At 52.1% G+C, this 24099-nt stretch overlaps 2 protein-coding genes across 9 annotated transcripts in view; one reads left to right on the forward strand and one right to left on the reverse strand.

The window, feature by feature from the left end:
- Nucleotides 1-4909, reverse strand: part of RYR1 (ryanodine receptor 1) — a 109241-nt gene extending 104332 nt beyond the window's left edge. Inside the window, exon 1 of the mRNA XM_035023574.1 lies at nucleotides 4783-4909. Coding sequence (XP_034879465.1) covers nucleotides 4783-4830 — 48 coding nt within the window. The 5' untranslated portion in view covers nucleotides 4831-4909. The remainder of the gene's footprint in view (nucleotides 1-4782) is intronic.
- Nucleotides 4910-10395: 5486 nt separating this feature from the next.
- RASGRP4 (RAS guanyl releasing protein 4) lies at nucleotides 10396-23989 on the forward strand. Of its 8 annotated transcripts, none has more exons than XM_035023442.1 (18): nucleotides 10401-10497; nucleotides 11787-11840; nucleotides 13360-13544; nucleotides 13971-14076; nucleotides 14204-14266; nucleotides 14889-15020; nucleotides 15121-15274; nucleotides 16736-16909; nucleotides 18151-18267; nucleotides 19089-19364; nucleotides 20429-20509; nucleotides 20585-20689; nucleotides 20801-20919; nucleotides 21034-21178; nucleotides 21973-22009; nucleotides 22113-22247; nucleotides 22367-22479; nucleotides 22956-23989. In XM_035023442.1, exons 3-18 carry the CDS (start codon nucleotides 13463-13465, stop codon nucleotides 23010-23012), a joined length of 1896 nt encoding a protein of 631 aa, XP_034879333.1. In that variant the 5' UTR covers nucleotides 10401-10497; nucleotides 11787-11840; nucleotides 13360-13462; the 3' UTR covers nucleotides 23013-23989. The 8 variants fall into 8 exon arrangements, with proteins under 8 accessions (XP_034879330.1, XP_034879334.1, XP_034879331.1 ...); XM_035023441.1 differs by lacking the exon at nucleotides 11787-11840 and adding an exon at nucleotides 10770-10974 and having other exon boundaries at nucleotides 10410-10497; XM_035023439.1 differs by lacking the exon at nucleotides 11787-11840 and having other exon boundaries at nucleotides 10396-10497.
- The last annotated feature ends 110 nt before the right edge of the window (nucleotides 23990-24099 follow it).

Here is a 24099-nt window from a genome sequence, read left to right on the forward strand (position 1 = left end):
GGGAAACTGAGGCTCAAGGAGGGGGCATAGCTTGTCCAAGGCCACACAGCTGTTAAGGCGAGGAGCTGGGATTTGAACCCCAGTCCTACTGGCTCCAGTGGGGTCCGCAAGGTGAGCCACTGGAGGTGGAAACTATAAACCCCCCAATTTCAATGGCTTTTAAGCTCAGCCTTCTCTAATTTCTCTTTGGTGTATTGTTTCGGTAAAAGCTATCAATAAAGGAGTGCTTTCTCTCTTTTTCTTTTTCTTTCTTTCTTTTTTTTTTTTTTAATTTAAGTAGGCTCTAAACCCGGCATGGAGCCCAACGCGGGGCTCAAACACACGATCCTAAGATCAAGACCTGAACTGATACCAAGAGTCACCCCAAGGAGTGCTTTCTAATGACACTTGAATGCAATGCCGGGGCCCAGGCTGGATCCTGGACAGGCCACAAGGGACTCCTTCCTGGTGACCGCTGGTGAAAGACGGACCAGGACCGTGACAGATAATGGCATCCGAGCAAGGCTACATTTCCTGAGGTTGATGACTGTCCTGTGGTTTTGTAAGAGGAGACTGCCCTTGTTCCTTTGGAAACAGACACTGAAGTGTTTTAGGACTTAAGTATCATGTCCACAGCTTACCCTCAAACAGTTGAGGAGGGAAATGTGCACAGAGGGAGGGCGGGGGAGAGAGATAAAGCAAATGTGCCAAATCGTAACAAGTGGGGGAAATGACTTACGGCCACGCGGGAGTTCTTCGAAGTAACCTTGCAACTCTGCTCTAAGCTGGAAATGATTTCAAGGTTATAAGCTAAAGTTTTAAGTGAAATAGGGTATTTTCTATGTGCCAGGTCCCATTCCAAGAACTTAACACGTATGAACTCACTGCTGAATCCTCTGACGTTAAGTTCTATGATGTGAACCTGTGGAAACTGAGACCCAGAGAGGTCAAGTAAGCTGCCTGAGGTCACACAGCTGTCCTGCAGCTGAGCTGGGATTTGATCCCCACGCCGTGGCTCTATATGCCACATTCTTAGAACAGTAGACCACCTCTTCATACATTAGTAAAGTAGCCCCTATCTACAGTTATAACTAATATACGTGTGCACGGGGGAATGCCCAACACTTTGACATCAGTCAGAAGTGATAGAGACCTCAGCTCTTAACCGTTGAGTAAGGCAGTGGTTATTTCCTTCCACAGCTGAGAAAACAGGCTCAAGGAAGTTCGGTGTCCCGCCTGAGGTCCCACAGCCTCCAGCCCCTCCATCCAGCATATCACACAAACTCGCTCCAGTCCCTGGCTCCTGAGCACACGGGCAGCCCCTCGTCGGTTGCTCAGCCAGGGAAGAAGGAGAGGTCTGATCTGCTCTGTAACCTCCAACCCCGACCTCCCGGCACATGCAGGGCACTTGTGTGTTCAGAGGGTTAGACAGCTTGCATGTATTAAGCACTTACTATCTGCCCGGCTTTACGCTCAGGGCTTTACGTTCCTTCGGCGGATAGCTATTGGGTAGCACCTGCAGCCAGGCTCTGATCTAGGCACCAGATATAGAGCAGCGAATAAAGCAAAGTCCCTGTCCTCATGGGGCGCCATCCTCGTGGGGGACACTCACAATACGCAAAGGGATAGGTTCATAATTTTCACGTCAGTGACCAGTATTATGAAACAACCCAGGCTGATGTAATAGAGTGGCTTTAGGGGTAGGGATGACATCAGTGAGGGGGTGAAGTGGCAGCCTCTCCAAGGAGGTGACATTTGAGCTGTGCTTTGTCTGACTAACAAGAAGGGGATCCGGCCTGCTCATCTCTGGGGGAAGAACGTTCTGGAAGCCGGGCAGCCTGTGCCGAGGCCTGTGGCTGGAGGGAGCCAACGTGGGTGCTGAGGAATAGCAGGAGGCAGTTGGCAGAAGGAGCGAGAAAGCGGGAGGAGATGAGCTCAGGGAGAGTTTGCAGGGAGCCCCTTGAATCATTATGGTACCTACTTTTGCCCCTATTTTCCAGATTAGGAAACTGAGGCTCAGAGAGAAAACTTCAAATCACTTGCCCAAAGTTAGGAAGCAAGCAAATGGCAAACCAGGATATCAGCCAGAGACTGGAGGCCTAATCATTACACCAAGATCCTCTAACTTCCTCCTGCAGCAGCATGAACGGAGGTGACCTGGTTACAAATGCAGGTCCCTTGCTGCCTTAGTTTCCCACCCAGCACCAAGGACATGAGTCAATGGCTCTGGGGTGAGGTGAGCGGGGAATCCTGGCCATTACCAGCATCCAGGAGGCTCTGACGTGGGCCATGCTTTGAGCAACTCCAACCTAGGCAGGGCTAGAGGTCACCACCCATCAAACGGAAATGAATTCGTTTGGCGGGGGGGGGAGCATGGCCACCATGCTTAAAAACTGAAATGAAGTAGAGCAGAACATAGCAACATGCCCCCCCTGTTCTAAGGGCTCCCTACATTTTATGAAACCTGTTTCCAGGAAAAACTAGATGTGTGTGAATGCACCCAACTTGTCTATAATCGCACGAATTGGGAGGCAACCCAAATGTCCATCAGCAGGTGAACTGAGAAACAAATTGTGGCACATTGACACAGTGCAGTACCACTCGGCAACAAAAAGAAATACTCTTGACACATGCCATGTGGATAAATGTCAAAAATAGGCTGAGCAAAGGAAGCAAGGCAAAGGAGCATATACTACATATGAAACCCTCCAAGTGCCTAATGGAAACCAGTGACATACAGCAGACAGACAGGGTGAGTACTGCAAAGAGCAAGAGGGAACTTTCTGGGGTAAAGGAAATGTTCTATGTCTTGCTTATGACGGTGGTTTCATGCGTGTGTAGTTTTTCGAAACTCACTGAACTAGGACACCTAAAATGGGTACAATTTATTGCATGTCAATTATACCTCAATAAAGTTGGGTTTTAAAAATAATATATGTGTGTGGGCGCCTGGGTGGCTCAGTTGGTTAAGCGACTGCCTTCGGCTCAGGTCATGATCCTGGAGTCCTGGGATCGAGTCCCGCATCGGGCTCCCTGCTCAGCAGGGAGTCTGCTTCTCCCCCTGACCCTCCCCCCTCTCGTGTGCTCTCTCTCTCTCTCTCTCACTCTCTCAAATAAATGAATAAATAAAATCTTAAAAAAAAATAATATACGTGTGTATTTGCATGCGCTGGGTTGCAAGATAAAATGTATTTCTGACTGGTGGGATGAGGTCCAAAAAGTGTGAGAAGAATACCACACCACCTCCAATAAAGTTCAGGAAAACAGACCTAGTCTGGGGCCAAGAGATGCCAGGGCCAGAGCTGTAGACCCCAGCACAGGTTAACCTGGCAAATCTGAGGTCAGTTCTCCACTGGGTGGGTCCCAGGGGCATCCAGAGATGACACTTTCTGGCCTTGACCTTGGGCAAGTGACTCTACCACTCAGGCCTTGGTTTCCCTCAAATCTCCCAGGGAGATAAAGATAGGGCCCTACCTCAGAAGATAGGGTAGGCGAGGATATAATTAGATGTCTCAGGAGACCAAGGCCCTGGGCATGGGGCCTGACGTAGAGCGGCTGCTCAAGGCTAATACCATGGCCATGGTCTTATTAGGGCCGGGGAGGAGGGGAGAGCCCAACCCATGGTGTCTGCTAAGGGGCTGGAGCTGGGGCAAGAGTCTAGGGTGAAGCTAGGCCTCCTCCTGTGGCCGAATGACCAGCTGTCCCTATCCTTCACTACTAGCCCCAGCTGTTTGTTCCTCCCTCCCAGGAAATCTGACCCAGCTCACCAGGGTCCTATTCTGGGGCCCCGGAATGCTGTGTCAGCATTTCCCAGGGCCTGGGAGGAGGAGGGGAGGGGCTAGCGCAGGGTCAGCAGACCTGGCCCAGAGGAGAGAACATCCCCTCCCATACACTCAGCCACTGGCAGGGAAAAGTGGGAAGGACTCTGAGTTGGGCAGCCCCTCCCCCCCCCCCACACCCTCTCCCTGTCCCCTGCCCAGGCCCCAGAAAAGCTGGCTATTCTGGGAGGGACACCTGTTGTTCCAATTCTCATCCCTACCCCCCAGTAGGGGACCAGAGATGCCAGGAGAGACAGAGCTAGGGAGGCAGAACAAAATGCAGAAGGCCTAAAGCCAAAGAACAAAGACAGAGACAGGGAGAGACAGAGATGGAGAGACAGCAAGACAGAGACAACCCAAAGAGATGGATAGGGAGAGACACTACCCAGAGACCTTTAGCAGCCATATTTGGCCCTCCTACCCAAAAGAGGGGAGGGAAGAAAGAAGACCCAGAACCGAGGGTCCCCTCAGGAGACCCTCAAGGGCTGGAAGTTCAAAGAAGTTAGGTCCTCCAGACCACCCCAGCCCCGTTCCCAAAATTTAAATTAGGTCAGAGTCTGGAGCAAAAGAGAAGTAGGCTAGGTGGTGTGTGGGGGCGGGGGGCAGGGAGAACAGCTAAATTAAGCTCGGGAATTAGAACCACCTTCCCCAAGTGCCGGCTTCCAGGGTGGTGGGAGGGGGGTGCTCCTTCAGCTAACCCCTCTTCTCTGGGACAAATAGCTAATGTCAGAAGAGAGAGTGGCCGAAAATCCCCCTCCCCATTCTGCAGTCCCAAAGTCTTCTAATTCTCTATGGTGAGAAAGGTGAGCGAGACTGAGAGACAAAAAAGGAGAAAGATAGAGTGACGGTCACCCAAAGGGACAGAAGAATAGACCCTGAAACTCAAAGGCCACCAGCGATCAGTACAGAGACATCCGGAGACAAGGAGACACTCAGAGGGACCCGAGAGATAGCCCCAGAGACCCCCTAACACAGAGATACGCACCGTGCGCAGAAACTGGACCTCATCCTCACCCTCTCCTCCGTCACCCATGATGTCGAGGCCCGAGGGGCGCAGGCTGAGGTCGGGGAATAGGAGGAGGGGGCTGCAGGCTGGGCGGGTGGGCTGGGGGTGGGCTGGGATCGGAGACCTCTGGGGCACCCGGGAGGTAGATGGAACTGCGAGGAGGATTCGCCTGCTGGACAGAGCTGGGAGGAGGTCCCTGCCCCCCCCCGGTTCCCATTGGGCCAGAGCGTCCAAGGCCACGCCCCCTCACCAGAGCCCCACCCTCAGGCCCCAAACCTTGGCCGGAGGTACGCGTAGGTGGCATGGGAGGTTGTAGGGGGAGCGTCTGGAAGGTAGCTGCCCCCTCTGCACCTCTAGGGTAAGGAAGGTCATTCTCCCATTTCACAGAGAGCAAACTGAGGCTCTGAGCTGGGAAGCCTCTGCTTGATACCATACAGTGGAGCTGGGATGCACATCAAGGTCTCCCAAATTTAAAAAGCACCATACTTAGTGATTAAAAGCAAGGACTCTGAGCCAGATAGTCTGGATCTGAATCCCAGGCTTGCCACTCCCTTATGTGTCCTTGGACAAGTCACATCCCTGCTCTGTGCCTCAGTTTCCCCAACTGGTAAGGAGAAATTAATAATACCTACCTCACAGGCCCTTTGCAAGGATTAAATGAGATAATTTATTTACAGCACTTAAAGAGTACCAATGCATAGGAAATGTTATTATTAAGTGTTGCTTACATCATCATCATCATCATCATCATCTTTATAAAATCTTTTGAGGCAGGAATAATAGCCATAGCAGACATCTTTTGTGTGCCTGTTGTATTTGAGGCCCCAAACAAAGATATTTTTACTGCATCTCATTTAGTTGTCAGGACAATCCTGCTATTATCACATTATTTAGAGGAGGAAATAAAAATGCATGGTCCTTGCCATGTTTAATTTTAAGGACCAGAATGAATGAAATCAGTAGACTTATGGTGCCCATTTTACAGATGAGGAAAGCTGAGGACAGTGAGGTAGAGTGACTTGCCCGGGGTCACACAGAGGCTGAGCAAAGGATCTGAACCCAGTGCTAGGGTTCTTACCCATTCCACTTTATTGTCTTGATATATAATAAAATCTAATTATAACAAAAACCCATTCCTAAGGGCCACCTTCCTCCCCACCCCCACGACCCCCCCACCACCAGAGTTCTAACCCTCCTTCTCCCCAGCGGCTGCCTGAGCCACTGAAGGCCACTAGCTGGGCCACCCCTTTATGCAGATGAGGTCCATGGGTTTTGTCAACAGGGGAGACCTGAGAGGGGTAAGCAGCTCCTTCTTGCTTTCTTGCTTAGGGCCCTCCATGGCCTGAAGGCACACTGGCTCCCCTGGGTCCCCCACCAGCTCTGGGGAGTGTGGCTGTGGAGCTTGGACAATCGGCCTCTGCAGTTTCCTAAAACAGGCCGCTGTGAGGCTTGGAGGCCCAGTGCAGGACACCAAACATACCTGGGACTCCTGCCAGCATACAATTTTGTGCCTCTGGGCCTCAGTTTCTTCATCTGTCAGTTGGGCTAATTTAGAAGAGTCCCTACATGGGGCTGGGGGTAGGGGTCACGAGAAAACCTTTTAGAGCCTATGATATGGTAACTTATTGATACAGGTAACTTATTGATAATATTAAAATTATTAACATGTAATGGTATCTCTTAAGTTATACAAAACAATATCTTGCAGTCCAATAAAATTATACATCAGGGGCGCCTGGGTGGCTCAGATGTTAAGCATCTGTCTTTGGCTCAGGTCATGATCCTGGGGTCCTGGGATCGAGCCCCGCATCGGGCTCCCTGCTCCGCGGGAAGCCTGCTTCTCCCTCTCCCACTCCCCCTGCTTGTGTTCCCTCTCTCGCTGTGTCTTTCTCTGTCAAGTAAATAAATAAAATCTTTAAAAAAAAATTATACATCAAATGTTAAATGTATAGGGGCACCTGGGTGGCTCAGTCAGTTAAGCGTCTGCCTTCGGCTCAGGTCATGATCCCAGGGTCCTGGGATCGAGCCCCGCATCGGGCTCCCTGCTCTGCGGGAAGCCTGCTTCTCCCTCTCCCACTCCCCCTGCTTGTGTTCCCTCTCTCGCTGTGTCTTTCTCTGTCAAGTAAATAAATAAAATCTTAAAAAAAAAATTATACATCAAATGTTAAATGTATAGGGGCGCCTGGGTGGCTCAGTCAGTTAAGCGTCTGCCTTCGGCTCAGGTCATGATCCCAGGGTCCTGGGATCAAGCCCCGCATCGGGCTCCCTGCTCTGCGGGAAGCCTGCTTCTCCCTCTCCCACTCCCCCTGCTTGTGTTCCCTCTCTCGCTGTGTCTCTCTGTCAAATATATAAATAAAATCTTTAAAAAATAATAAAAATAAAATTTAAATTAAAAAAAAAAGTTAAATGTATAGGGGCACCTGAGTGGTGCAGTCCGTTAAGCCTCTAGCTCTTGGTTTCGGCTTAGGTCATGATCTTAGGGTCATGAGATGGAGCCCCATGTCGGGCTCTGCACTTAGTGCGGAGTCTGCTAAAGTTTCTCTCTCCCTCTGCCCCTCCCTGCGCTCGCTCACTCTATCTAAAATAAATAAATCTTTTCTTAAAAAATGTCAAATGTATAATAGGTTGGTGGTATGTGTCATATACTTAAATATTGATATATTAATACAACTGTCATATACAACACATGAGTTTGTATCATATTCTTGAATTTTATAACACATAATTATATAATTATATATTTAGGCTAATATAATCACACAATGCAATGTAACTATGTTTATCTATATACAATATATCATACACGCTTGTATATTAAATATTAAATTTTTCCTTAGAATTTATGTATAACAAAATTATTCTGTGTCATTGTGCATTATATCATAAGATATTAATAGCGTTTCTTTTTTTTTTTTTTGATCAGTCATCATGATGTGTTTTAAGACCTATCCGTGTTGCTCTATGGACATCTGTTCTGGGCTTGTGGGGGCTTTGCAGGACTTCCTGGCTACTCTCCTCTTGGGGTGACACCCAGGCTGCCTGTAGCTCATAGAAGGATCCTTATATGTCCCTTTACGGGACTGGGAGCGAATGTCCAGGTACACACACCCAGCAGCTAACTGAATTTGACTAAGTCGTGCCAAGTGGCCCTTGGGAATCAGAGTTCCCAGGGCCCCACATCCCCAACCTCCACTTGACATTTTCCAACTTCCAACCTTTGCCAGACCAAAGGGATGACTCACTGGTGTTTTAATTTGCACTTCCTTGATCAGTTACCGAGAATGTCCAGCATCCTCTCAGGTACCTATCAGAGTCTTGGGGTTTCCTGGTCATTTGCTCACACTCTTGGCCCATGTTTCTATCAGGATTGCTGTCTCTTTTTCTTGCTGATTTGCAGTCGTGCCTGTCACCCTTCTAAAGATTAATTTCTCGTTGATTTTAGATATTGTAAATCCCTGTTCCCACTCTGTCATCTCATCTATTTGTCCCATGGTGTCCTCATTGAGAGAAATCTTTATTCTAATATTATCAAATGCATATGCCTTATAAGTTTTTGTAGTTTGCTTCAGAAGCCTTTTCCTTTGTGGTTGATGGTGTTACTGGGGGTAGTAACCATCCCTGCAGGCCTCGAGGGGGGCGCACGTACTGACCTCCCTTCCTGAGGCTTCTCTGGGTCCTGGGGGCGGGGCTGGGGAGGTGGGGGGAGTGGGGACACCACCAGCTTGGCTCAGCCAGCGGTGTTACATCACCTCGTGCGATGCAGGTGCTGGGGAGATGGGCTGAGAGACAGACAGACAGCACATCATGGACAGCACCACCAGAGACTTGGTGGGGGCGGAGAGGAAGAGAGAGAGAGGGCCTGAGACTATACAGTAGGTCATGTCATGGAACAGTTAAACAGCATGAGCTCTGTGCTTGTCTAAATGTTCCGGCGTGGAAAAAAAAAAAAAATCCATGGTGACTTCTTTTAGTGAAAAGAAGAAAGGAGTAAAAATATACTTCTACGAGAGCTCGGGTTGAATTGACTAACACCCTAGGTTTGGCAGAAGCATATTAATTACTATGACCCATTTATTCCACTCCTGGGTATCTATCTACAGGACTGCACACTTCCTTTTTTTTTTTTTTTAAGATTTTATTTATTTGACAGAGACACAGCGAGAGAGGGAACACAAGCAGTGGGAGTGGGAGAGGGAGAAAGAAGCAGGCTTCCCGCGGAGCAGGGAGCCCGATGCGGGGCTCGATCCCAGGACCCTGGGATCATGACCTGAGCCGAAGGCAGACACTTAACGATTGAGCCACCCAGGTGCTCCCAGGACTGCACACTTGAACGTTCAGCCAAAGACCAGGTGCTAGAAGGTTCACAGGCAGCCTTCTTCACAATAGCCCCACACTGGAAGCAACTCACCTGTCCATTACAGGAAAATTGCTCAATAAGTGTGGAATAGTCACACAGTGCAGGAACTGAAAGGATAACAACAACCAAGTATAACATGCAAGAATCACAAAAACATGATTATTAAGGGGAAAAAGACACAATAAAGTATTCCATTTATAAGCCACTCAAACCCTGGGCAAAACTACCCTGCTAGAAATCAGGCTAGTGGCAACTTTTGGGAGGCAGGACTGGGATGGGGCTTGTGCAGGGGAGTTTGGGCAGGATGGAAACGTTGTTTCTCGATTTTGTCACTGTCACGGAGATACGCTCAGTTTATCACAACTCGTCAACCTGAACACTTAGGATTTGTGTTTTTGGTCATCAACTTACAAATGACAAGCATGACACATTTAAGGAAAAGAAAAAAAAGCACACATACTCAAAAGAAATGTCTGCGTTTCTTTGAGCACGTATTTATGTACCTAAACAAACGCACAGCCTACAGATCAAATGAAACCCAACAGTATGTGATATTGGTCACCCCTGCCTAAGGGGGGAAGGGGCCCCCAGAGGGTTTCCCTCCATCTATGATGTTTTTCATAATAAGAGAACAGTCTTTAAGATTGTGTGATGATGAAATGAGTTAATATTTTAAAAGCTCTTAGAACATTGTGTGGTACACAGTAAGCACTACGTAAGGGTTTGTTACAACAAATATAATAAAGTGAAAATGTTTTCTGGGATACAAATGGTATTATTGAAATGAAACCAGGAATAAAAGAAATATAAGAAGAAATATACAAAGTATTATGTCTTGTGACTTTCCATTCAAACCTTTGTGTATTAGATACATGAATATATCCTTAGAGAAATATAGACTTTCTGAGTACATGTTTTTACATAAATGTGTCATAATAGGCATATTTAAAAAAAACAAAACACACAAAACCTAGTCTCATTGAAGTACAGCAGTGACAGAACGGAGAATCACGGGTCTAGAGACCAAAAGATGGGGGAGATAGAGAGAGAGCCTGCTGGGCGACTGGGGGTGGGGGCCAGCAGCACCGGAAACCTCAGCCTGAAGGGATCCCCATGTGGGGGAGGGGGGACCTTTGGTCTCTCCCCAGCCTCTTCCTTCCCCCTGGCCTGGGGCTGGGTGGGGAGGGGCAGTTCCTCTTTCCTTCCCAAGCACCGAGGAGGCCCAAGCTCCCAAGGGGCTAAGAAGCTGGAGCACTTGGTGGGGGGAAGAACTGAGCCAGACTCTTGCAAGACCCCCTCCCCCGACCAGGAAACATGAACAGGAAAGACAGCAAGAGGTGAGAGGACCCTCCCCAAGGAGACCGGCAGCGCCCTAAGCCCGGGGGCCTCTGGCTGCGCGCGAAGGCTGGGGAGTACTAAGGTTGCTGGCAGAGGGTCGGGCTCCAGGGGCAGGAGCAGGGGTCTCCAAGTGAACAGGACTTCAGGGAGTCCAGAGCTGCTAGGGCCGGGGCTGTGTGTTTGAGCATCTGGGGCTCGTCCTCGCTGTCTCTGGGGTTTCAGCTGCTCTGTATCCCCTTCTGCCCCACCCCCACTCCTCCTTGCTCCCTAGATTGGGTGTCTCTGTCCTTCCTGGGCTCTTCCTGGTATCCTATCACGGTTGCTCCCTTGCTGCCCCCTGCCCCTGGACTGGAAACTCCAGGCTCCTGCAGGGCCCTGCCCCGGGGAGGGGAGTGTGACGCAGGGCAGGGCGGCCCTCCTGCTTCTTAAACCCCTCCTGGCCGCTCCAGGCACTACGGAGAACAGATGGTCCACAGGTAAGGGCCTCGCAGCTTCTGGAACAGGCTTCCCATGACCTGGACAAGCTTGCTTTCCTGTCCTCACCGGGGCGATGGTGGCTGGGTCCCTAGCCTGGGTCGCTCCTCCAGCCTCCTCTGGCATGTCTCTGACAGGCAAAGGGGTCCCCTCCCCATAATACCCAGCAATTTAGTGGTGGAGGCCTGACTGCCACATTTTTCTGGCTGTGTGACCTTAGGTAAGTCACTTAATTGCTCCGTGCCCCAGTTTCTTCCTCTGTTAATAGAATAATCATAGTCCCTCCTCAGAGGGGCTGGGGAGTCCTCAGTGAGACTGTCTAGACCAGTGGTTCTTAAGCTTGAGCATGCATCGGAACCCCCTGGAGGGCTTGTAAAACCCAGATTGTTGGGGCGCCTGGCTGGCTCAGTAGGTGGAGCAGGCGACTCTTTTTTGTTTTTTTTTAAAGATTTATTTATTTATTTATTTGAAAGAGAGAGAATGAGAGAGAGCACATGAGAGGGGGGAGGGTCAGAGGGAGAAGCAGACTCCCCGCCGAGCAGGGAGCCCAATGCGGGACTCGATCCCGGGACTCCAGGATCATGACCTGAGCCGAAGGCAGTCGCTTAACCAACTGAGCCACCCAGGCGCCCCGAAGCAGGCGACTCTTGATCTCAGGGTTGTGAGTTCGAGCCCCACGATGGGAACAGAGATTACTTAAAAGTAAAAAATCTTAAAACACACACACACAGATGGCTGGGCCCCACCTCCAAAGTTTCTGATTCTGTAGGTCTCTGGTGGGACCTGAGAATTTGTATTTCTATTGGGTTTCCAGGTGATGCTGGTGATACCAGTTGGACCATGCTTTGAGAACCACTGAACTAGACAGGTACTCAGGCCTCTGCCCAGCATATATTCAGTACTCAGTAAATGCCAGCTCAAGAACACTCAGGACTGATCCCCTGAATCCTTAGGATGCGCCAGGACATGGCAGTGCCCTTGTGATGAGGGTCTCCCCACTTCTGCTTTCACTCCGTACTCCAGGCCTGGCTTCTAGTTTGCCCCATCACTTTCTCTGTATCTCAAGTTCAACTTTCCCTTCTCTGGCAACTTAACAGCCTGAGCAAACTAAGTCCCTTATTTTTTTTTTTTTTAAGATTTTATTTATTTATTTGAGACAGAGAGAGAGAGCGTGCACGAGTGGGTGAAGGGGCAGAAGGAGAGGGAGAAGCAGACTCTTCACTGAGCAGGCTCCATGCGGGGCTCGATCCCAGGGCCCTGAGATCACGACCTGAGCCCAAAGGCAGATGCTTAACTGAGCCACCCAGGCGCCCCAAACTAAGTCCCTTATTTAGCACTTTTGAAGAGCAAGGCATTGAATGTTCCTAATAAATTCCTAGGGAAGGTCCAAGGATGATTCTCATTTTTCATGTGGGAAACTGAAGCCCAGAGACATTAAGTGACTAGCACAAAGTCACACAGCCAACAGAAATTTCTCTAATCCCATTTTGTCTACCCCTATGGAAGCCAAGCCCATTCAGCCCGGATTCGGTTCTCTTTTCCTCCACCATCCCTGTCTCTCCATTACCCTCTTTCCGCAATTGGAACACGAGCCTCAGGGAGGCACAAGGCGGAGCGAGGGTTATTTTTAAACTTTCCTTGAAGCTGCCTCACCCCAGGGACCCTGCCCAGCTCTGAAGAGCCCTGGTGAGGCCACTGTGCACCCATAACTTCTCTCCAAACCTAGGGGCCCAGGCTGGTGGCTAAGACTCAGGTCCTGCCAAAATACTGGCTTGGGGGAGGGGCCTGTCACCGTAGTAGGGGGTCCAGCTCAGGGAGGAGGGACAGATGGAATCTCAGGGGTCTGCTGCTTTCATGAGGGCTGGGGGGAGAAGGGACCAGCACTGGAGGACAGAGGGGGAATTCTGAGGAATCTCTCTGAAGGCAGAACCTGGGAAGGACAGGCATGACTGGGGGAGCAGGAGTAGGAGGGGTGGGGGAGGTGGTCTTCTCCCTTGATTCCCTGGGAGGTCAAGAGTCATCCCAGGGTTCTGCCGACAGAAAGTGTCTCCATAATGCCTTGGGACTATACAGGCAGGGGAATTTGGGGTCAATGCCTGGAGGAAGGAGTTCTTATGATTCCCTGGAGGGTCCTCAGTAATCCTGGGGGTCTTCTTCTCCATGATTTTCTGGGGGTTCAGGGTGGTCTTGAGAGTCTTTTCCCCTGATTCCTGAAGGGGGCAGGAGTAACGCTTTGAGTTTACCTGTAGGAGAAGGTTCCCATGATCTGAAATACTCCAGGGGTTTTCTTCCATGATTGATGCCTTGGGGTTTGGGGGTCAAGAAGAATTCTGGGGGTCTGCCCGAAGGATGGGGTTCCCATGATTCCCTTGGGGGTGTGCCCATAGGAAGTCCCACCAGGAATGCCCAGGAAAGACAGGGGGCCAGGGCCGGCGCCGACAGGCCCGGCGCCACAAGACGTGCCCCAGCCCCCGGGAAATCAGCAAGGTCATGGCTTCCATGGCTCTGGGCATGCTGAACGAGGGCGGCTGCAGCGAAGACGAACTGCTGGAGAAATGCATTCAGTCCTTCGGTGAGTGTCCCTTTCCCTGACCAGCCTCCCTAGTCCTAAGGTGGTAAAGCAGCCACCTCTTTCTAGGCCTGTTTGGGGGTGGGGGGGGCGTATAAAACGGTAGCAAGGGTGTGTGGAATGAATCTCAACCACGACATTCGGGATAAGAGAAACACGTGCATTTCTTTTTCCTGAGATGCAGAGGGGGAGGAGGTCTGATGCTATTTCCATCTACACCATGACTTGCCAGGTGCTGTGCTGGTCTATGCCCAGTACAGACAAGGAAACCGAGACACCCTCAGGAGGCCAAGTTGCTTGCCCTAGTTCATGCAGGGAGAAACAGGTAGAGCTGGAGTTTGAACCAGCCAATCCAACGGGCTCTGGAGACCGTGCAGTCTCTTGCCCAGGAGCCATTCCGACACAGAGTCCCCTTCTCCCGCCCCCCAGACTCAGCTGGCAGCCTGCGCCGTGGGGACCACATTCTCAACATGGTACTGGCCATGCACAGCTGGGTGCTGCCTTCTGCCCACCTTGCTGCCCGTCTGCTGACCTTATATCCTCCCAGGGCCATGAGCAGGGGGTGGAGGGTAGAGGGCAGAGACGTGAGAGTCTGGGAGATGGGGACAGGGTGAACAGGCAGGTCTGGGATGCTGGATATCAGAGCCTTGACCAGAACTCAAGTACCAGGAGGCCACAGGGAACACACAAGAGCAGAGGCGGCTGCAGATCTGTCACCTGGTCAGGTAGGGCTGGGCCCAGACCTCTACTCCCATGACCCAAGACCCCCATCCTATTCCCTACCCCCAAAAAACACCTCCCAGAGATTCCCCAGACTGATTCCTCACGGGCCCACCAAGCCCTGCTCCCCCAAATACCACTTCTGAGACAGCCTTGGTTTGGTTCCCAGGACCCTCCCAGTTCTGCTCCTTAGAACCCTTACCTCTTAGAGATCCATGACCAGATCTCAGAGACACTCTCACAGCTGATGCTCAGAGACCTCCAGCTCTGGTCCCCCAACCCCCCACATGCCCTGGCCTTACTTTTAAGATCCCCCTCACCTTGTTGCCCAAACATCTCACCCCTCAGAGGCCCCAGCTTAGTTCTTGAGACCCGCCCCCCACTATCCTGCTTCCTAGCAATTCCACCTCCAAGAGATCCCCCCAGTTTATCTCCCATTGATTCCCCAGCCTGTGGTTTGAGGCCCCCAGTTCTTACTCCTAGAGACAGCCCCAGGCTGGTGCCTCTCCAACCCTGACCTTCCAGAGACCCTTAGTCCAGTACCTAGAGATTCCTCAGCCCAAGAGACCCCTTTTAGAGACCTTCCCCACCCTCAGCCTCATCCCACCATCTCTAAACCACCCTCAGATACTGGCTGACCCAACACCCTGAGACGGTACACCAAGAGCCTCAGTTAGAAGAGGTTATAGGTCGCTTCTGGGCCACTGTGGAGCAGGAGGGCAACTCTGCCCAGAGGAGCCTGGGAGACTCCTCCAACCTGTGAGTCAATCACTCTCCACCCCCATTCTGCCATCCCCCTCCTCACCCCCACATCCTCCACCCTGTACCACTCCAATACCCTGCCCCTCTTTGCCCCCAGCCTGAGCCCGGGTGGCCCTGGCCCCCCACCCTCCATGAACAGCCCAGGCCTAGGCAAAAAGCGCAAAGTGTCCTTGCTTTTCGACCACCTGGAGACGGGGGAGCTGGCTCAGCATCTCACTTATCTGGAGTTCCGGTCCTTCCAGGCCATCACGGTGAGGACTCCCTTCCCCCAGCTGGGGGGACTCTGGGGGAAGTCCCCCCAGAGGGACTTGGAGTGGGGTGGAGCCTGGCAAGACTCAGACGACCCCTACATTAGGCAGGGATCTCAAACTCTCCAACATGGGTGCTAGAAAGCTCGGGAAAATGAGTTAAGCTGGCTGAGGACAGAACCCCTGGGTTCAAATCCATCAGCCCTTCCTTATTTGTGTGACTTTGAATTAGATTCTCAACCTCTCTGGGACTCAGATTTCTCATTTATAAAATGGAGGTCATAATACTTCATTAGATGGTTGGGAGAATTAAATTAATATGTCCACTTAAAAATGCTTGTCGGGGGGAGCATGGGTGGCTCAGTCAGTTGAGCATCTGACTGACTCTTCATCTCAGGTCTTGATATCAGGGTCGTGAGTTCAAGCCCCACATTGGGTGTGGAGCCTACTTTAAAAAAAGAAATGCTTGGGCGCCTGGGTGGCTCAGTTGGTTAAGCGACTGCCTTCGGCTCAGGTCATGATCCTGGAGTCCCGGGATCAAGTCCCGTATCGGGCTCCCTGCTCAGCGAGGAGCCTGCTTCTCCCTCTGACCCTCCCCCCTCTCCTGCTCTCTCTCTCTCATTCTCTCTCAAATAAATAAATAAAATCTTTAAAAAAAAAAAAAAGGAAAAGAAATGCTTGTCACAGTGGCCCATAGTAAGTGCTCAAAATATTTTATTAATTATTCATTTATTCAAGAAGCATTTAAGTTCACTGTGCCTCAGTTCCATTATCTGTAAAAAGGGGAATTTAACACTTCCTACCTTATAGGTTCAGTGTCTGCTCCAGAGTGAATGCTACCTGGTAGAAGGATTTGAAATGGCCATATTTTGCCATATTTTACCTACCCAAATGATAATTTCATATGCTTCAACCGATATATAAGTATTAGCTATTGCCACCACCACTTCAAGGGAAGGCAGTGATCCGGTTCCTTAGTGTGAAAATTTCCTGATTGTTCACACACACGCACACAGGGTGCAGTACGTGTGGATGTGGAATGTTGACTCCTTGAGCAGAACAAAGAGAAAGTGCTTTCATGCCTTCTTTGCCATCCTTCCTTTTGCTGACTGTATACCAGTCAGGTATATAGTTATGAGCGATAGACTGGGTTCACACCTGTGTGACCCTGGGCAAATTATCCTCTCTGTGCCTCAACGGCCTCATCTCTAAAATGCGAATAATATAGTCTAGTATTCACTCGGTAGAGTTGATGTGAGGATTAAACTGGTTAATATGACAGAGGGCTCAGAACAGTGCCTGACTTTATTTAAATATTTCTCTTCAGAGGGAGAGGGCCACGGTGACGTCAAAGACATGTGACAGCCAGACTAGGGCCTCAGAGGTCACAACTGCTAGGGGGATGGGCGTGTGAGGGCAAGGCAGACGTGCCACTGCCCACCCTGACGCCCACCTCACCCCCAGCCCCAGGACCTGCGGGGCTACGTTTTGCAGGGCTCCGTGCGGGGCTGCCCGGCCCTGGAGGGATCCGTAGGGCTCAGCAACAGTGTGTCCCGCTGGGTGCAGGTCATGGTGCTGAGCCGTCCCGGGCCGGCACAGCGCGCGCAGGTGCTGGACAAGTTCATCCAGGTGGCACAGGTGAGGCCCGCCCGGAGGGGCTGAGGGAACCGACGCGCGCAGCTATCTGACCCCCACCCCCAACCCGGTCCAGCTGCCAGGCCCTCGCCACAGCTGACCAGCCCGGGCGGTGACGTCATCCACGCCCTGGCCCCGCCCCCTTCGCATCACGCCCACCCCGACTCCGCCCCCGAGGTCCTGGTCCAGAGGTTCTAACCCGGGACTGCGACTGCACTTCTTCTTTGGCCTTGATACTACCACGCCGAACCCGCCCTGCCCTCCAGTTGGTCCTAGACGTAGCTGTTGACGACGTCCCCCCTTGACCCGTCTCCCAAGCCCTAAGCCCGAATATTCTGTCCACAGGGCGGCGAAGGCCTCTCTGGCAGGGCCCTACGTTTGCATCACCCTCCACCTCAGTCTCTAGGCCCCAGCCGTCCCTTCGGGACAGACTGCATGCCTCCCTCCCCATCACGTCAGGTCTCTCCTTGGCCCAGCCCCACTGTGTCACAACCTCTCTCTTCCCCTTCCCTAAATAGATACCTTCCCTCCTTTCTGGAGAAAAGGGAAGCCTCCCTCCCCCACCGTGGCCACGCCCCTTTGCGTACTTCCTCGCAGGCCACGCCCTTCCTCTCGTAGCCTGTGCCGCCCCCGCGGACTTAGAGGTTCCAGTGTCTGCCCCGGGGTCTCCCGGTCAGAGTGTCTTCCATTCCTTTCCGGCTCCACCCCCCCCCCCCCCCCCCCCCCCAAAGCAACCTCTGCCCGGCAAACTTGAAAAAGGGGAGGATGAGGCAGTTGTCCCCAGTGCCCTGCTGACTCCACACTTGTCTCTCTTGTCCTGCCAACCCTTCCATTTCCCTCTGGCCCCATTCACCTCTACCCGGCTCCTAACTCCGGCCCAGAGCCCGGGCTCACCTGACTCTCAGAGCAGTCTGACCCCAGGTGCCTGTCACCTGACATCTGTCTGAATCCCCCACACCTATCTAGTCCCCAAACCTGTCTAACTCCTCACACTCGCCTGACTACGCCCCCACCTTCTTTCTGACCTCACATCAGTCTATCACCTGCCTGACCCCCCCCATGTAATGCCCATATACCTCCTTGTGGCCCACTCCTGCCTGACACCGCTCACCTGATGCTCACAGTGGCCCATACCCACATGCCTGACACCCCCATTCAACTGGGATGCAGTCATGGGGACCCCCACTTTGCCTATCCTGCATGTGATAACCACCATCTATCTGTGTATCGCCCTCCCTTCCTAGAGGCTCCACCAGCTACAGAATTTCAACACACTGATGGCCGTCACGGGGGGCCTGTGTCACAGTGCCATCTCCAGACTCAAGGACTCCCACGCCCACCTGAGCCCTGACAGCACCAAGGTGAGCCCCCACTATTCTCCCCAAAGTTCCAGCCGTCAGTCATCCTGAACCGCCACACTTTTTCCCCATCCCCTCCATTCCTACCCAGGGGCCCTGGAGCCACCTGGAGACCTTGCTCCTCCAAATGGGAGAGAACCCCCGACTGTCCTCCTCTGCCTTTCTTCCTGCCTCTTCAACCATGCACGCAACATGCTGACCCCTCTGCCCTCTCTGTTTCCAGTCCTGAGCAGGACTGGAGGGAGACAGATGAGAGAGATGGTAGCAGAGAACCAGGTGGGGACTGAAATGACGCCCCTAAGGACACCAAATTTAGGCCACCCATGGGAAGAGCATAGGTTAGGACTGTCCCGGGAAGTGTATGAGGAGAGTGAGTTATTCATGCGTCTAGTGTGTGAAGTCAGAATCTGGCTGGAAATAAGGCTGGAGATGCCCAGGGGAAGATCCTGTTGAGACTTGCAGGCCGAACTAAGGTGTCTGGGCTTTATCCAGAGGGCAATGGGGAGCTAGGAAAGGTTTGGTAATGATGACAGCACCCATAATCAGATTTCAGTTTTGGAAAAAAAAATCCCTCTAGCCTGGGGAATGGGGGATATGGAGCTTTCCTGAGATGGGGACCCAAAAGGAAGAGCAGTTTGGGGGGGATGCTGAGGCCAATGTGGGACACGGAGGGGCTTAGGTCGATGTCCCAAATGCCACTGGGCCCCTGGGAGTCCGGAACCCAAACGGGAGGCTGCCAGGATACCCCCTCCAGGGGGCTAAGGGAGCAGACCTGGCCTCCCCCATCCCATGCCCCACCCCCCATGATACGCCCTCGCGCACAGGCCCTGCTAGAGCTGTCTGAGCTGCTTGCTGCCCACAACAACTACGCGTGCTACCGCCGCACCTGGGCTGACTGCACGGGCTTCCGGCTGCCCGTACTGGGCGTGCACCTCAAAGACCTGGTGTCCCTGCACGAGGCACAGCCCGACAGGTTGCCTGACGGCCGCCTGCACCTATCCAAACTCAACAGCCTCTACCTGCGGCTGCAGGAGCTGGCGGCCCTCCAGAGGCAGCACCCGCCGTGCAGCGCCAGCGAGGACCTGCTGCACCTGCTCACGGTGAGCCGCCCTGCCCGGGGTGCGGGGTGCGCGGGGACTGAACCTGCAGGCTGTAGAGATTTGGGGTCCTGGGTGCGGGGAGGATCCGCATCCTTGTCGTGCCCATTCTACAGATTGCGAAACTGAGGCCCACAAGGTGAAGTCACTGGTCTGCTGTCCCACGGCAGTAAAGCCCAGATTTGAACCCAAGCAGGCCAGCCTCAGAACCTGTGTGTTAACATATGTTAACCACCACACTACGTCCTCACACTGGGAGTGTGGGGTTCTGGCTGTATGCTGTTTATAATATAATTTTATATATGTATCCTCCTGCCCTGCCCTTGGAGCTAGAAATTGAGAGAGACTGGGATTCTAAAGGCCATGGAGTCTAAGACTGATTTTCGGACCCCAAGACAGGACCAGCTACATAATTCGCAGTGCCCCGTGCAAAATGAAAATGTGGGGCTCCTTGTTCAAAATTCTTCATAATTTCAAGACGGTGACAGCAGGGCATTAAATGAAGTGGGTCCCTTCCAAGTGTGGGGCCTGCCTGTGAAGCTGGCCTTGCCCTAAGATGATTGGTGCCCAAGGCTCTGTGCTTTGCTGATTCTAGAAGGCCATCGAGCCCAAATATTTATCGAGCACCCGCTGTGAGCCAGACACTACTTTAGGCACTTAGGCTCACAGCAGTCAGCACGTCAGGAAAAAAAAAACTGCTGTTCTTGTGGGGCTGACTTCCCAGTAGGGGAGACAGCCAATAAAACAAAGTAAATGAATAAATCATATGGTCTTTCGGAGGATAAGTGCTAATAGTGAAAACTAAAGTAGAAACCAGCAAAGAAAGTAATAGGGGTTTACAATTTTAAATAGGACCCAAAAAAAGCCTCAGTGAGAAGATGGCATTTCTGGACTAGGGAACGGGGGTGTTGAGACGGAATGGTGGCTCGGTGGGAGAGAGGAGCCTAGGAGTTCCCAGAGAAGAAGGGCTTTGGGAAGAGGATGAAAGTGGGGATCCAGGCAGGGTGCAGGCTATAGGTAGGAGGATGGAGATGAGAATCTGTAATGCCCTCACCCCCATCCCCCAGCTTTCCCTGGATCTCTTCTACACGGAGGATGAGATCTATGAGCTTTCTTACGCCCGCGAGCCCCGCTGTCCCAAGAGTCTGGTGAGAACTGACCCCTGACCCCTGCCCACCAGCCCAAGCCCATGTACTAACTGCGCCCCTCTGTCCCTGCCCCAGCCACCCTCCCCCTTCAAAGCGCCCCTGGTGGTGGAGTGGGCCCCTGGCGTGACACCCAAGCCCGACAGGGCCACCCTGGGTCGGCACGTGGAGCAGCTGGTGGAGGTAAGGAGGGGACCATGGCCTGGCCACTGGTACAGTCCTGACCCAGAGGAGATCTAAGACCTTGACGATCATGGTTTGGCCTTACTGTCTCCTTCCCATACTCCTCTGAAGTCTGTGTTCAAGAATTATGACCCTGAAGGCCAAGGAACCATCTCTCAGGAGGACTTTGAGCGACTCTCAGGCAACTTCCCCTTCGCCTGCCATGGGCTTCACCCACCCCCCCGCCAGGGGTAAGTACTCCTGACTTCTAGGTCCCCCAAAGATGAGGATGGGAGGATGCTGGGGCTGCCGGGACTCCTGGGAGAAAGGGGCCATTCCCACTAAGGTGAAATCTCTGCCCCTAGGAATGGCTCCTACAGCCGAGAAGAGCTGACAGGCTACCTGCTCCGGGCCAGTGCCATCTGCTCCAAGCTGGGCCTGGCCTTCCTGCACAACTTCCAGGAGGTCACCTTCCGCAAGCCCACCTTCTGTGATAGCTGCAGTGGTTTTGTGAGCACCCTGCCCCTCTGTCAGGGCCCATCTCCCCTGGAGAGTCCCGGGTCCTGACTCCTCACAGCCTGGGTTGAGAAGGCCAGCCCTGCCCTGGAGGGCTCCCAGTCCCCAAGCCCCAGATGATCACCAAATTCCAGAAAATCCCCTAGTCTCAAATAATCCCCACATCCCATATAAACCCTAAACACTGGATATACCCCGAATCTAGATAGTACCCAAATCCTAGATGATCTCCATCCTGGATCACTGCCAAACTATGGATACCTAAAACCCTAATCTACAAACCTGGGTGGATTATCTCTAAACAGAATCCATTTCCAAGTCTTTAGACTCCAGATCATTCAAACCCTGGATAATTTTCAAATTCAAGGCATCCTCAAACTCTGGATAACGGACAGATCTCTCAATCTCCAAACCAAGACTAATTCACAAACCTTGGACCACTTCCCAAACCCACTTTTTCACTCACGTCCTATTCACAGAATACCTCCAATGCCAGGTTGCTCTAGACTTGAGGGCTGGGGAGAGGCGCGCACAGCAGAAGACACAACAGAGACTATCCCTGCCCACAGAATTTATAGTTCATTAATTCCAGATTTTATCTAATTCTAATATCCTAGATGACTCCCCAAACTTACAATAACCCCAAGTTCCTTTAGTCCCCACTTAAGCCTCCAGCCTTGAAAATTTCCCAAACCAGATGGTTTCTACACTCCTGGAGACCAACCCCAGCCTCATCCACAGCCCTCTCTCTCCTAGCCTACGTCACCAATTCTGCTTTCTCTTCCCAGCTCTGGGGCGTCACCAAGCAAGGCTACCGCTGTCGGGGTGAGTGAGGCCTCAGTGGTGGGGAGGGAGTCCAGCACGTACAGGCTGGATGAAGGGGTGCGCAGGCTGGGCCTCTGACCACTAACTGCTGACCTTCCCCCAGATTGTGGGCTGTGTTGCCACAAACACTGTAGGGACCGTGTGAAGGTGGAGTGTAAGAAGAGGCCAGGGGCCAAGGGCGACATGAGCCCCCCTGGAGCCCCCGTCCCACCCACACCGGTTCCCCACGCCAGCTGTGGTAAGACCCAGGGTGTGGCAGTCCTGGGAAGGGGGCCTGATGGTTGGGTATTTAAGTCCAAGGTCATGAGGCCCTTCCCATCATACCCACACCCCTCTCATCTATCACCCCACAAACAGGCTTGGAAGACAATCTCTCCTACACACTATCCCTGGAACCTGAGACAGGGTACCACCTTTGCCATGCTTGGACCCAGACAGAGCCCCCACACCCTTCCTGGGAACCAGAGACGGTAAGGAGAACTGCCCCCCACCATCAACTGGATACAGGGGAGACCAGGCCATTTGCTTGGGGGAACCCAGGCAGATTTGGGGAAGCATAGGAAAGTAAAAAGGTGCAAGAGTCCTCAATTGTGTGGACAGGAGGGTACAGACCCTGGTTAATTTGTAACATTGATAGAAAAATAAAATTTTCAATACATTGGAGTGGGAAGGGGGGTAGCCAATAGTAGAACAGAAAAAGGATTTTAAGGAGAAAAAAGGAAAAAGAAGAAAATGGCAAGGACAAGGCCAAATACATCAGGAGCTATAATTGGTGTCAGTGGAGTAAATTTTACTGTTCAAAGGTAGAGACCTTTGGATTGAATTAAAAAACCAGAACGTCCAGAGGAATTTTCATTCATCTACTGAACATAGTCTGGGTGGGGCAGTGCCCGGACTCCTAGACACCACATCCTCCCCACGTGACCCAGTGTCTTCCTCCTTCCAGGTGCCCCTCCCAACGACGGCCTCACCGCCCGCCCAGTCCTCCAAGCTGAATTCTTAGACCCCGCTTGGTCTGTTGTCTCTCACCTCCCCCAGAGTCAGTCCCAAGTCCTGTTATTCGGCCTCCAGCAGGACCCCCAAAGGCACCTCTGCCTTCCCATCCACACCGCCTTCAGTGAAGAGTTCATCATCTCTTACTCGGAAAGTTATTTTCTTCCTTTGCCTCAGAGTGGCCACAACCTGTACTCCCATTTCCCCGAACTTCGTATCTGTGCGGTTTCGTGTTGGATACGCCTAGACTTAAGTATCATCCCACCAACTCCTTACATCTCCATTTTACAGACGAGGAAGCTGAGGCCCAGGGAGGTTAAGCTGCTCTCCAAGGTGGCAGAGCCCCTAAGTGTTGGAGGCAGGACTCAAGTCCAAGGCCTTCTGTCTGCCTCTAAAATGGAAGCTCCTTACCAGGACGCTACACTGACAGCACGGGACAGGCCGGGGAGGGGATAGGCTGGGCACTTATATTCCTAACTCTGGGGTTCCAGAGACAGGACAGAAGGCTAGAGTAGGGGTGGAACAGGGAGCCTGTGAACACCTGAGTCTCTCCCCTGCTCAGAGCCCTTCCATGCCTCCCTCTCACCCAGGGGAAAAGCCAGAGTCCTCACTGCGGCCCACCTCCCACAATCTGTTTCCATCACCTCTCTGACCTCACCTACCATCACTCACCCCCTTACTCATCCTGCTTCAGCTACACTGGCCTCTATGGTCCCTGAACATGCCAAAAATACTCCTACCTCAGGGCCTTTGCACTGGCAGTTCCCTCTGCCCAGAATGCTCTTCCAGAGGCCCACATGGCTCCCTCTTTGGGACTTAGGTCTAATGTCGCCTTCTCAGGGAGGCCCCTCTGACCATACTCAAAGTTGCAATCCACCCCCCAGTCCTGCTCCTACCTTGTTTTTCTCCAAAGTCATTTACCCATCGAACAAACTATACTTTTTACCTATTTATCTTGTTGAATGTCTGCTCCTCTTCACCAGAAATTGTCAACTCCAGAAGAGCAGGGGTTTTATGACCTATGTTTTTTCACTGCTGTATCCCTAGTGCCAAGAACAGGGCTAGCACATGGTGGGTACCTGAGAACTCTTTGTCCA

This window comes from Mirounga leonina, unplaced genomic scaffold (genome assembly GCF_011800145.1).
Source record: "Mirounga leonina isolate KUSES-001 unplaced genomic scaffold, KU_Mleo_1.0 Mir_177, whole genome shotgun sequence".
Classification (NCBI taxonomy): Eukaryota; Metazoa; Chordata; class Mammalia; order Carnivora; family Phocidae; genus Mirounga; species Mirounga leonina.